Source organism: Silurus aristotelis (genome assembly GCF_946808225.1).
Source record: "Silurus aristotelis genome assembly, chromosome: 5".
NCBI lineage: Eukaryota > Metazoa > Chordata > Actinopteri > Siluriformes > Siluridae > Silurus > Silurus aristotelis.
The window spans coordinates 16,407,060-16,420,468 of record NC_139578.1 but is presented as its reverse complement, the minus strand read 5'-3'; the positions used below and the strand labels follow the sequence as shown (position 1 = coordinate 16,420,468).

Sequence of the window (13,409 nt, the reverse complement as noted above, 5' to 3'; positions counted from 1 at the left end):
ACCTAGTAGTGAAGATACATTATATGGCCCAAAGTATGTGGACACTCAACCATGACATCCATATGCTGCTGCCAAAATGTTATATACAATGTATGTTGTATGGTGTAGCATTATGATTTTTCTTTCCTGGCACATAAGGTCCCCGAACCTGTTCCAGCATGACAGTCCCTCTGTGCACAAAATGAGCGCCATAGAGACAAGGTTGTTGTGGGAGAGCTTGTGTGTCCAAGACATTGCCTTGCCATCAACCCCACTGAACGCCTTTGGAATGAACTGGGACTTGAACTGCACAGTAGCTGAATAGGCAAATTCTCACAACCATATTGAAAGCTTTCCATGATGTCTATACATTTGACATATCGTTTTTTTAGAAGAGCAAAGGGACAAGCTCTGGAATGGGGTGTTTAACATGTGAACATCTATATGTATGGCGGTGAGGTGTCTACATTTGTATGTACATGTTTAAAAGTATCCTCCTATTAAAGATGAACATCTTTATTTGTCTTATCGCAAGGCACAGGCAGCCGTTAGGCGGTGCTTTTTGTCTTACGCTTTGTTTGGACTGTCTACAGACCTTTTGTTTTTGTTTTCCGCGACAGTGTTTCATATACACGAAATGTTGACAGTGTACACCGTGTCACCTGCTGCTGCTGGACGTTGGAAAGAGGAAAAACCCCGTCATGAGCACGAGCATGTGATGATTTTCCATTGAGACCGAGTCTGAGGAGGCTGGAGAGACAGAGAGACAGAGAGAGGGAGAGAGAGAGAGAGAGAGAGAGAGAGAGAGAGAGAGAGAAAGAGGGCTCTGACAAGCTGCATCGCGGCTCCTGCGCCCTAAAACCGGCATTACAGCCAACTCCAGCACTACATCAACATCTGGCCAGCTGTGCCTAGAAATGACCCATAACGCATCTCGAATCGGAACAAAACACCACCGATGAAACCTTGCGGCGCGTCTCTCAGAGCACATGAGACCGAAATATCCGACAAAACCTGTTTCCTTTTTTTTTTTTTTTTTTTTTTGCAGAGCGTGTCTGGAGATTTGTGATAAAGATTCGCTTAATACAGCGGTTCGGTATCGGTTTACTTTGCTGCGCGGAACCTAATTAAGGATTAAGCGGAATTTTTTTTTCTCTCTTCCGTTTGCAGCACCGAAATAGCAATTAATGCATCAAAAAGCAAGCTGAGAAAAAGAAAAAGAAAGAAACCCCAAAGAAGATCAGAAATAGACAAACGGCTCGTGCGCAACCTTAATTTTTTTTCTGTAATAGACTAGTGACCTGATTATTCATAATTTTTTTTTTTTTTTTGCATTGCGATTCCTAGCGATAATCTAAGTTGAAGCCGTGCACCAGTGGTGAGTCGTGCCGGCGGCCGGGAGCTGAGCTGGCAGGCGAGTAGAGCTTTGTGCCTATAAGCGGAAGTAGGAGCCCGCCTGCTGGAGCGGCGCGTCATCGGCGGAGCGGCGGTCGCGCGCCAGTCACTCCTCCCTGCCTACTTTTAATAGCTGCGTCATGTGACGGAGAGCAGTTGTAAGGCAGGTGCCCCTCGGTTCATTCTCAGTGAGGGGGCACTTCCCTGCACGACAACACAATCTGGAACGCGTGGATTTTCACGTTTCTTATTGATTTTTTTTTGTATTGATTTTTTTTAATTATTATTCATATTCATATTATTATTAGATTTTTTTTTTCTCGTACCGTCATTCAGTGGCTGGATGGCGTGGGACAGGTGCAACCAGGAGTCGGTGTGGACGGAACTAGAGGTGAGAATTAAACCCGAAACTTCATTTCCCCGGCGTCGGAAAGTGAACCGTTTCGGTGCGTAACGCTCCGCTCCGCGCGCGCGCTGTGTGTGTATGCTTGTGTGTATGATTGTAATGCCGTTATCCGGTAACCTGAGCGGAGGACATGGAGCGCCGGAACGCACGGGAATGTGTCCGAGTACTAGAGAGATATCCTGGCTGTATGGGTTGTGTATGTTCTGTGCGCCAGGCTGGGAGTGTGTGTGGCTCTGACAGTCCGAATCCGAGCTCCGGGCTGCTGCTCTCTCACCAGGTATCGTGCATGGAAACTTTCTTTTCTCTCTCTTTCTCGGAGATTGACATTCGAAATCCAAGAAGATCCTGCGTGCTTATTTATTTATTTATTTATTTATTTATTTATTTATTTATTTATTTATTTATTATGTGTGCTGTCACTTCATGTGCGCGGGCGCGCGCGCGCGCGCGTGTGTGTGTGATTGCAGTAAGAGCGGCTTAACACATCCCACAATGGTAAAAAGTCGGTTAGGAGAGAGGATTTTTTTTGCTTCGGGATGAGGACGGCAGGATAAAAATGGATCACTTTGGCCATGGATTTTTTTAGTGTGGATTTCAGCTGTTTAGACGCCTTTCTTTCCTTCATGGTGAGATTAGACTGCGAATGCGTGATTGCGCCTCTTTCGTATGGAGACCACTGATACAGTGCTGGAGAGTCTGCATGATGCTCTCACGACTCTTGTGAGATGTTCCGAGTGCCTGAGGTTAGGGTTAAGGGTTTGGGTTAGGGTTAGGAGGCGGTGGTTTGTGGTTTGAGCGTCACCTATGGCTCCAAAGAGAATCCACAACGTTTACTGCACTAATCATGATCCTGCGCTGTTTGTCCATCCCTCTGTCCGTCTGTCTGTCTGTCTGTCTGTCTGTCTGTCTGTCTGTTTATCTCTCTGTGTGTCTAACCTCTGCCGGCTTGATTTCCTCACTGCTCTGGTAAAATGTACACCACGGAAACAGTCTGTAACATCTCAATAATTCATGTTAGAGAATTCAAGTCCGAAGATGGATATCGACTTTTATCCATCCTGCTCATGTATGTCCTCTTCGTGCACGACTCTGTCTAGTGCATACTTTGAGTATTTATTTATTTGGTTGAGTTTTGTTTTTGTTTTTTTTGGATGTTTTTTATTAAAGGTTCCTGGAGAACAGCCTGGTCACAGGAGCAGCCATATAAAATCCTAACTAAAATCCAAGACTAAGGTCACTAAAAACATCACCTGAAAAACCCCTTCTTCACACAATCTATTTTCACTGCTCAGAAATCCAGACCTCTATAGTAGTAGTGCAGGAGGTGTGCTGCCTGTCTTTTTCCTCTGTCTTGCTACACTATGTTTCGATCTGGCTCCTCGTCTTATTAAAATATGATTCCTGTTTAATATGAAACAATGTTTGTGTATGTGTGTGTGTGTGTGTGTGTGTGTGTGTGTGTGTGTGTGTGTGTGTGTGTGTGTGTGTGTGTGTGATGAATCTGCACACTCCTGCAGACAGAGTGAAAGGATTTGCATGATAAATTAAAAACTGTCATGTTATGCACGGAGCTGTAGTGATTATCAAATGCGGCACATTCTTCTGGAGTAAAACGCTGTCCTGGTGGATATGTATCTAGGCAATATTCCGGATCAAACCTGTGCATCGTGCTTTTACACTCTAGCTCTTCTGGGGAGAGAAACTTATCTCTGGGAACAAGGTGCTCTAACAGAGTGACAGCATGGCAGCCAGACCTCTATTTCAACTCTCTCTGTTCTCCTGTTCTCTCTCTCTCTTACTCTCTTTCTCTCTCTCACACACACTCACTTATTCACATATGCACAATATGGGTGTGTGTATATATATATATATATATATATATATATATATATATATATATATATATATATATATATATATATATATATATACGCATCTTTTTGTTTTTTTACATACACCTTTTTTTTTTATTTATTTTATTTTTTTTTTATCAGACAGCCTGTTTTCCTTAGCACATGATGCTGTGACACTTTATACCTATCCTAATATAAACATGGATGCTGAAATAATGCTGGAGAAAACAAACTACAACAAAAACCCATTATTCATTTGCTTACAGAGACATCACGAGGCAATTTCCAAGGCCTGTATTGTTCCAAAGCTTTGACTAAAATTGAAGGTTGGCAGTTTTAAAGTCTGTTGGTCTCGGTGTTAGCAGTTCAGTGAAGCCTATAATTTGCGTGTGAGGAGCCACCAAGCAGCTGTCGTTGTGCTGCTGTTGTGAGGCATGCATCGAAAAGATGAAAATATTAATCTGAATTTCTGCACAACCCAAATGAGGAAATGTGTTCCAGAGGAAAAATGAGTAAAGTCCTGTTTGTACAAGAGCTTCCTAAACAGTAGATTAATTTAGAGAATGGATGCAGTTCAGGTCTTGATAGTGCATGAAGAACTGCACTAAGGATTAGAACATAAAGAAGTAGTCACTATATAAAGAGAAGGGATGATGCAGCATGCATCCTTTTTTAAAGCACTTCCTCTTTTTAGCATTCCACAAAGAGGTATACAACATGTTCCTTGGTGCTATGATGCTAATTATTTGCTGTCCTTTTGCAGTGTGCTGCCTTGGTTGGGGAAGACCAACCCCTTTGCCCTGACTTACCTGAACTGGATCTCTCCGAGCTGGACGTCAGTGATCTGGATGCAGATAGCTTTCTGGGTGGGCTCAAGTGGTACAGCGACCAATCAGAAATCATTTCCAGTCAATATGGCAACGAGTCATCAAATCTGTTTGAGGTAAGCAAGGCCTTGTTATGTTAGTTGATGCGCATTAAATTTTTGATGCTGGGGATATTGGCAAGTGTATATTGGATGTATCTGTCCCATTAGTGCACCAGACATAGGCTCTGGGTTGAGACAGTGGAAACTTGATCTAAAAGGGCACAGGAGTGTATGGTGCTAGACTACCAGTTAATACTGCATGCTGCAATTTTTGTAAAGCTATGGTCATTGGTTAAAATCAGTCAACAACAGCTGTGCAGACTTTCAAGTAGTCGCAATGTACAAAGTGAAAGCGACGAGAAATCGGAGAGGTATTGCGATAAGTCATTAACCTTTATCTTGGTTTTGCAAATAGTTGTTCCAGTCCTTCTGTAGGGTTGTTGCTTTGAAGTGAGAACACGTAGATCTCTAGGGGATCTAAGATTTATTTATTTTTTGTTACAGTGGTGGTCATTACAAGTGACCATTCAAATAAATCTTAAATGTATCATTCATAGGTTAAACACAATGTGTATTGGGAAAATGTATTCAGGGCATTTTTTGTTTTTGTCACCGATTGTGTATTAAGTAATTGATAATAATATCATCTACACCCCGAGTGACCCACACATTAAATGGCACCCTGAAGCCGTACAGATTCTTAAACGCTGATCTCATGCTCGGTTTTTTTCCACACGGTTTGAAATCACATTTCCAGCAGCCCCAGCTGGTAAATCACACATGACAGCGTCTAAACCAGGCTGGCCCATTTCAACGCTGTCATGTCATTTCAGAGGAGGAGGTGGTTAAAGCTTTACGCGTGCTATTCTACAGCCTTTCCATCACTCACACAGAAAGCAAAGTCCAGAGGCAAAGAAACGTGGCAGTTGAAACAAAGCGGCCGAGGCACAGGCCAACGGGCTAGTTCATTACGTTCTTATCTGTGGAGATAGACAGAAGAAAATGATAATGCTGCCATGCTCTTCGTTATTGTGCTCAGACTCATTGATGATTAGGTGTGAGAAAATCTCTGGGGTCTAGTGGAGAAGTGGACTTCAGAGAGGAGAAAGTGTTGGCTTTGGTGATTCGCAAGTTCCAAGAGAAAAGCAGAATGATTCGGAGTGTGGGAGGGGGAGAGGGGGTGAATAATATCTCTCTCTCTCTCTCTCTCTCTCTCTCTCTCTCTCTCTCTCTCTCTCTCTCTCTCGCTCTCTCGCTCTCTCTGTGTGTGTGCTGTGTAGAGATATGCAGTATCAGTTTAGGGGTCATGGAGGGACTAAAAATGTGTGTAAGCACTGCTGACCGCACTATCACAGGTCAGAAAGAATAATAGTATCACTGCAACAAGATTAGATGTCATTGAAATTGTGACCATTTGCAACTCGCCGCTTGCTTTTGATATCCGGTGGGACTCTAAAACTTTTAATAATGTTGTCGGGTTGCCCAACTCAGGCCTCTTATTGAGAAACAGCGATAAACAGGCCCTGTGAAAGGATTTTAGGGCATTACCGCCAGCCCTGATGCATGTGCACTGCCGATATTGGCCTGCGTGGGTCACTACAGCACTCGATAGGAACATCAAGACAGGTTAATAAATGGCCAGCTCTTGTGTAAAGCGACTTGGCAGAACTTTTTCATCCTTCCCCCTGCTCCCATTCAAACCCCAGGCAATGTTTTCTTAACCCGCGTGACTGCAGTGTAGTTAATGGGTGGCCTGGCTAGTCTTCTGAACTCACACAATCTCTCTCTCTCTCTCTCTCTCTCTCTCTCTCTCCTTCGCTCTCTCTCTCGCTCTCACTCACTCATTCTCTCACTTTCTCAGAATCACACCACACGCTCTCGTTTCCAAATTCCTCCGTGTGCCTTATGCACAAAGCGGATTTAGAGAAATCATTTATTTCATGTCTTGATCTCTGCTGACATTTTTACATCGTCCCTCGTTATTGCTGGCCTTTGTGCAGGCAGATGAGGGAGAGAGATAGCAGGCCACAGCTGGCTAGTGAATGTGGATGCGATGTGTGGACCACTGGCCTTCAGTGATGGTTATGGCCCCCATTTATCAGTGCCATATCTGCAACTAAAATGCCCTTAAGTGTCAGTCAGAAGCCTTTATACCTTGGGCAAGGGTGCAAAGCAAATCTGTGTCAGTGAAGGCGTTTTCCCAGCAGTCCCTTCCCTATGATGGGGTTTTTTCCCCTTTTTGGTTAGGTTTTGCATTATTGTATTGTTACGCATGTATTGCTCGAATGCATTTGATGTTTTTTGCATAATCTCAATCATTTTATATCTTTGTTAATTTTATATGGTTATGCAAGTTTTTTTTCCCCAGAAGGTAGACTTGTCTATTCAGATTTTTCTTTTCTATATTTGTTCAAACATATTTAGTAGCTAATGTATAAAGGAATGGTAACTAAGTACCACATTTGCACCAAAATGAAAAAAATGGGCAGTTGAGCACACTTGCAGCTTGATGATTAACTGAGGTTTGGTTGTTTATGTTCGAGTCGTTTTTTTGACGTGTGTGCTGAACGTCCGTGTTGCTATCACTCACTGGCACAAAGGATGAAACTGCAATCTGACCACGCGAAAAAACGATGACATATAAACCATGTCTTCAACACTGCCATAAACCAAACAAAAATTTTTTTTTACTACTTTACTCTATTCGTATTTTATTTGTCAGTTTGTTCTCGTTATCATTTTTTAGACATATTTTTTGTACACACCAAAAATCAATCACTTCTCAAACGTAGCTGAGCTACGTGACGAAAAAAATCTTTGTATAGTCCATAACAGCACTGAGCTTGCAGAGATCTGTCCTGTGGAAGTGAATACAAACAGTAGTATGTCCTGCATGCAGGTATGATGCCTAGTTATAGTAAACAGCTCTGTTCAGGGCGATTAAACAGCACTAAATGCGGTCAAAGTGGCCTCTGTTTTAGAATCATGTGACAATCCAGACAGTGGGCAGCGCTTCTGTGTGGACACAAATTTTAAACAAATCATAATGCATTTATATTAAAATTCATTTACACGGTAGCCAAGTCACGGCTCAGCTCCATACGTGCGTACAGTTAGCAAAGCATTCTGTCTGACCCAAAAGCAGTGATGACATTTAAGTCAAGGCTGAGAAGTTGAAACTGAGTAGTTCTGTATGTTGTTCTAGAGCAGATGAATTATTATCCCAGCTGTGTGCCCTGATGTACTTTTATGACTGATGTGTTGGCTCTTGGGTGGCCCCTGCTACTGTAGTCAAGCCAAAGCCCGTTCATTGTGGACAGAAAGAAACACTGCTGGGCTCAGTGATATTGCAGCAGCCTTTTTTTATATTAAGGGCACTTGACACCTTATCAAAATAACTACCTGGCAACTGCCCTACTGTATTAGGTCATCCAATCAGCACTTATTGCCTAGATTTACACTGCCTGTCCAGTTTGGGAACACCTTTGTTAAAAAGAAAATACAGTGATGTCTTTAATAGAACAGATCACACGCTGACCTTAAACCCAATCAGGCGTTTTAAAAAAGCAGTTTGATCGAAGGGTTCAGAAAATTTTTAAGACATTGAACAGCCTTATTAGAGCAGACAAATACCCAAAGTAAAACTAGGTGCCTCCGACCTTCTCTCAGGTGGCGTATTAACAGAAACGAACGTGCTGCCAGCGAATGTGTGGCATCGTGACTCGATCGCAATGAAAAGGCGCCGCATTTTGACTCGTTACTCAGCTGTTCATAGGACGTTGCTGTCAAGGAGAATGCGCGTGCATGTTTGTGTGCCCAGGCACCGCTCCAGATTAGTCATTAAAGTGGTAGAGCTGGAGGAATATCAGATCTCACACACAGACACACACTTGCACACACACACACACACACACACACACACACACACACACACACACACACACACACAAGAAAACCAAGAAACCAAATCAGCCAGACGGTGGCAAATTTACTTCCTGCTTGTCTTGTCTTTTGTTGATCCATCATATCGACTCTTGTGCTCAATCATACATCAAATAATGGAAGAGAGGATGATTGATTAGAGCATATTTCTGCTGTATACACATACACACACATACACAAACACACATGCACATGCACACTTTAACAGTGACTGCTGATGGCTTTGCATGTTTAATTTGCAAATTTATGCTGACATTTGAAGGCACAACACAACTTGAGCTGTAGCAGTTCAGCCGGGCAGAGCACATTATCATATTGTGCTGTATAATATGATTTCCTCAAGTGAACACTTATGACACACACACACACACACACACAAACACATGTCAGGGTCCTTGCTTTCCTTCTCGAAGCAAATGCATTTGTAAGTGTCTCAGTGTCATGCGACTCAAACATTTTTAACAACAGTAAAATGTCTGGCTATGTTGTTGCTCTTTAGCAATGTCTGTAGTAACCATCATGTTGTTGCTGTTGTTTGTTTTATTTCTAACATCCCACAACCAAGCAACCATTGCCAGGAGGTCTACTTTGATCATTCGGGTTGTAATGAATTTGTAATGAATGTGCAATCTAAAGCACACTATTTGTGGCATAATTGTTTTTCTCTTTGAAAACATTTTATGCCAGATGCCCTGGCACATTCACTAAGATTATTATTATTTTTTTACCTCATTTTCTCTGCAGTTTAGTCCCTGCCAATTTCCAGCCTTCAGCTCGCTCTCACAACGTTAGCTCGTTATAATATTAGACAGCAAAAATCTAAGATCCATCAAAAACCTGACAAGAGATCTGTTACTTTTCAGTAATGCAGTAATGCTGCCATAAACGCTCACATTTAGGAGGTAAATACGTGCTATATTTGTAACTTCTATTTATATATTTTTTTGTTTCGAAGCTATAATTTTGTATCGGGTTCATGCTGAGTTTCCTCAGATTAATAATTAATTAATTGTAAACCTTTCCTTCAAAGCAAAAAGAAAAAAACGATCTGTAATTGGTCCTTTTGTGTAATTTGTACTTCGGACAGTGAGTGTTGTCATTTTAGAGGGAAAGAAAACATGAAAGACTAAAAAACACTTTGTGTGCATTACACAATTGTATTTTTGCTTACTTCTGAGCAGTCACCTATGATATGATGACGTTACTGTTGCATCAGTGTAGAGGGGTGAAAACATATCAGTGCAAATAGAGAGCAAAAAAAAAAAGAAGCTGGGATTAATGCTGGGACTCACGCTGTCACAGTCACTGATTAATACGATCTGGACTAGAAAGAAATCAGTACTTTGTTTCACAAAAGTTGATAAAAACATTAAAAAAATTATCTGATCCAAAAAAAATTAAATTATAAAATGTATTAATTATTACATTTTATGGCACCTTAACGCAACAGGTACTAACTACAGAGGCTAAAGTCACAGACTTCCTCTGAGACACATGGAGACATTTGAGGCATCACTTAAAACAGCTGAAAACAGAAAGCTGAATGCACATGATGACAGAGAGCAAACTGCCCTCCTCTGTATACCTGAGCAAACAGAAGACCAAAGGGAGAGAACAGCCTTCTTCCCACCCATACAGGAGAGGGCTAATTATGTTCTTCCTGAATATTCAATTATTTTCTCGGAATTGTAGGAACAAAGTGTTAAGCCTTAGACAGACTTCTACAATTTGTACTAATGGACATTAAAGCTCATGCATTTTAAATTATCCCAAATTAGTCTGCTTTCAGCGTGTTAGTCCACTTTTTTTTTAAGAGTGTATCAGTGTCTTGTTGTCTCTACCGGAGCCTCTGAGGCTAGGTAACAGCTGGGGTAGACACACTGGAGGCACACCAAATGTACACACCCATAGCCACTTCAGCGTGGAGGAGATGGGTGAAAAGTATGTGGAGGGGAGGAGTGGATAGAGAGAGAGAGAGAGAGAGAGAGAGAGAGAGAGAGAGAGAGAGAGAGAGAGAGAGAGAGAGAGAGAGCAAGATGGAGATGCATCACTTGTGGTTGGAAAATTGTCCCTGTAGGGCACGTTTGGATAAGAGCAAGTTAACATCTTGTGGTAGTTGGCTCTCTGTATTCTGCACCCACCCCTCCCCCATCGCTCCCCCTCCTTCTTCCGTCTTTTCCACATTTCTTGTATTCCTCAATCTTGTTCTTGCCTTTACTGCCTCAGTTCCATTTTGCACCTCGGAGCCATGAAGTGTAAAATGCAGAGCTGGTGATTGGGAAACGAAAAACTGAATCCTGATTTCACTTTAGGCTCCGGAGCCCCAGCTGAGCCCCGTGCCCGGGTCCCCGATGCTCTCTTAGAGCTTGTTTTACACTGCTGCAGAGGATGGGAGCAGTAGGAGGGATAACAGGGGTGTGTATATGTGTGTGTCTGTGTGCAAGGAATAAGGAGAGACTTTCATAAAAAATAAATTTGATATCCACAATGAGGTATTTGGTGGTGAGAATGTTTTCTGAGTAGGAACTGTTCTTGTCAGGTTAGGGTGTTAAAGTTTACGTATGAAATCCTTCACTATCATACCCGTGATGCAGCACATGCCTTGCCATGGCATATCTGCTTATAAAAAGCTTTGGCTGCTCTCACCCAAGGACAAACTGTACCGTGTTTGCTGAATGGTGAAAGTATCAGCTGACTGGTGTACTATTTGAGGTCAGGACCGAAAGCAAGGTAGAGTCACATACATGACCCTGTGTCCCTGGCACTTCCATTCAAGTACAGAGCTTTACGTGACATGGAGAACAACCTATTCAATCATTTTATGGGGTAACTTAAGGTGCTCAACAGCTGCCCTATGACCCAGATTTCACATGCCCCTTTTTTATTCACCTCTACTCACAGCTGTACTGAGTGAACTACTAAAGCTTGAAAACATCACTGAATGCATAAATAAAACCTTTAAACTGGAATCCAACAAATGCTAAATATACCTGCAAATGCTTATTAACACATTTCCTTTATCATTCTATGTTTGCGAATTATGCATTTGCTTCATATGTTATGTTAGCGCATGAGCTGCATTGAAAGTAGTACGGGCAATCCAGCTGGGCTATTATTAGACAGCGTGGGTAATCTCTTCTAAGAGCCCTTCGGGCCCTGCTTCTCTCAAACATGGCCGGAAATGCTAAGCCAATAAGCTTCGGGCGTCTGGCTTGCCTGACAGAGACAGGGAAAGAAAAAAAAAGATGCTTCCTGGATTATTTAATAGTCCACCCCTCACTGATGGAAGAGTTTGGATTTATGGAATCCTGGAATGACAATTTAAAATCATAGTGCTTTTGAGCCAAATGCCATTGGACATAGTCGTGATGTGAATTTCAGTTTGCTTGATCTTACGTGTCACAAACATGAAGTATTTCATTGAGGCTTAGAAGACACTTCAGGGCTTATATCTGCACGAGTTCTCGAAAAAAGTGTTCTTTAATGTATGCAGGGTCTGACTGTGAAAGCGTATAGCCCCCAAACTATCTTAATATAAGATTAATTGTCCATATGTAGTAAACCATCATCTAGTCCTAATGGAGTCACTGTTGATAGATTGGCTAATGAAGTGTGCACATCTGTTGGAGTGGTTTATCCTTGTCACTGAGAATACTAAAGTTTAGGATTTAGGCGATTCTGTAATTTGCAGATCCACGTGCTAGTCAAATCTGATTTGTCCGATTTCTGCTCACTGAGGCCCGAAAGCTCTGATTTCCTCTGAAGATTAACTACATCTCTCCTGTTTATTTCAGTAGATACTAAATAATTCAGAATAGTTGCTGAATAATGTGTGTTAAGATGAATAACAAAACTAATGAGCAGTACACACACACACACACATCTGCAGTATGCTTCGAGGATAAAACCCAAGAATAATCCAATGGCGAAATTAAAAAAAGAATACCTTCACAACACCTGGGGCTCAACATGAGCACGATAGACAGCGAGAGATGAGAGTGAGAGAGAGTTTAAACTAGAGATCAAGATAACACATTTATTTTGTAATTTATTTCACTTTTCGTGCAGTGGGTGAGGGGGACTAGCAGCCAACTCTGATAAAATCATTTGCTTTCAGGTGTTTTGCTGGCTACTGTACTCAGCATCGAGTGTAAATTGAATAGTGTGACCTTCTGCGGCTGAATCAAATTGACTGCATTTCCACAAAGATTCTGCGGTTTCAATTACCATTGGCTCATGATATGGGGAATGTAACACTCCCCCTTCTCCCACCACACACATACACACAAGGACTCGGGCAGAGTGGCTGAAGGCGTGAAGAGTTTTGCTTCTTTAGCCCGCTTAGCATGCTGTTGTGCTGGCGTGTCCTCTCCTGCTGATATCAGTGATAAATGACAGGCTGCCATGCTTCAGTGCTGCTGATGAGTACACCCGTATCCCGAAAGGTCAGAGGAAGAGCCCGAGGGTAACAAAGTAATCATAACAAAGACACATGCACAAACACGTTGTATACATACAATCAATTGGTGTAGTAAGGGCATTATGCACTGTTGATTTATTCTGTACACCCTGTTATTTATTTTCCTTAAAATAATTTAACCACCGAAGAGAATAAAACATTGTTCATTCAGTCAGTTTTGACACAGACCAGAACATTTGATTATCATAATACAAATAATTAGATGATTAACTAGCTAGAAAACAGTGTGCGTTTACCATATATTTTGGAGACTGGGAACTAAACTCCATTTCAGTTATGACAATAGGGCAGTGTTGAATAGTTGAAGTGGTATTCCAACAAAATTTCAGTTAGAAAAAGAGAAAATCATCCAATTTGTAAAAGCAAAGGGATAATTCAAGCTCATGTATTTCCATCAGACGTATACAATTAGCATTTCAACATGTGAACGCACTTCACCCAGCTCCATTATGTTGAAAAAGGCACACATAGAAATATAATGAAATG

General features: G+C 41.8%; 1 protein-coding gene across 3 annotated transcripts in view; it reads left to right on the top strand.

The window, feature by feature from the left end:
- Positions 1-756: 756 nt before the first annotated feature.
- The window catches only part of ppargc1a (peroxisome proliferator-activated receptor gamma, coactivator 1 alpha), a 33,909-nt gene continuing 21,256 nt past the window's right edge, over positions 757-13,409 (top strand). The window contains exons 1-2 of one of the 3 annotated variants that reach the window (XM_083540840.1): positions 757-1,765; positions 4,397-4,576. In XM_083540840.1, the coding sequence (XP_083396966.1) occupies positions 1,718-1,765; positions 4,397-4,576 (228 nt within the window). In that variant the 5' untranslated portion in view covers positions 757-1,717. The remainder of the gene's footprint in view (positions 1,766-4,396; positions 4,577-13,409) is intronic. The other 2 variants (XM_083540839.1, XM_083540841.1) reach the window with 2 other exon arrangements.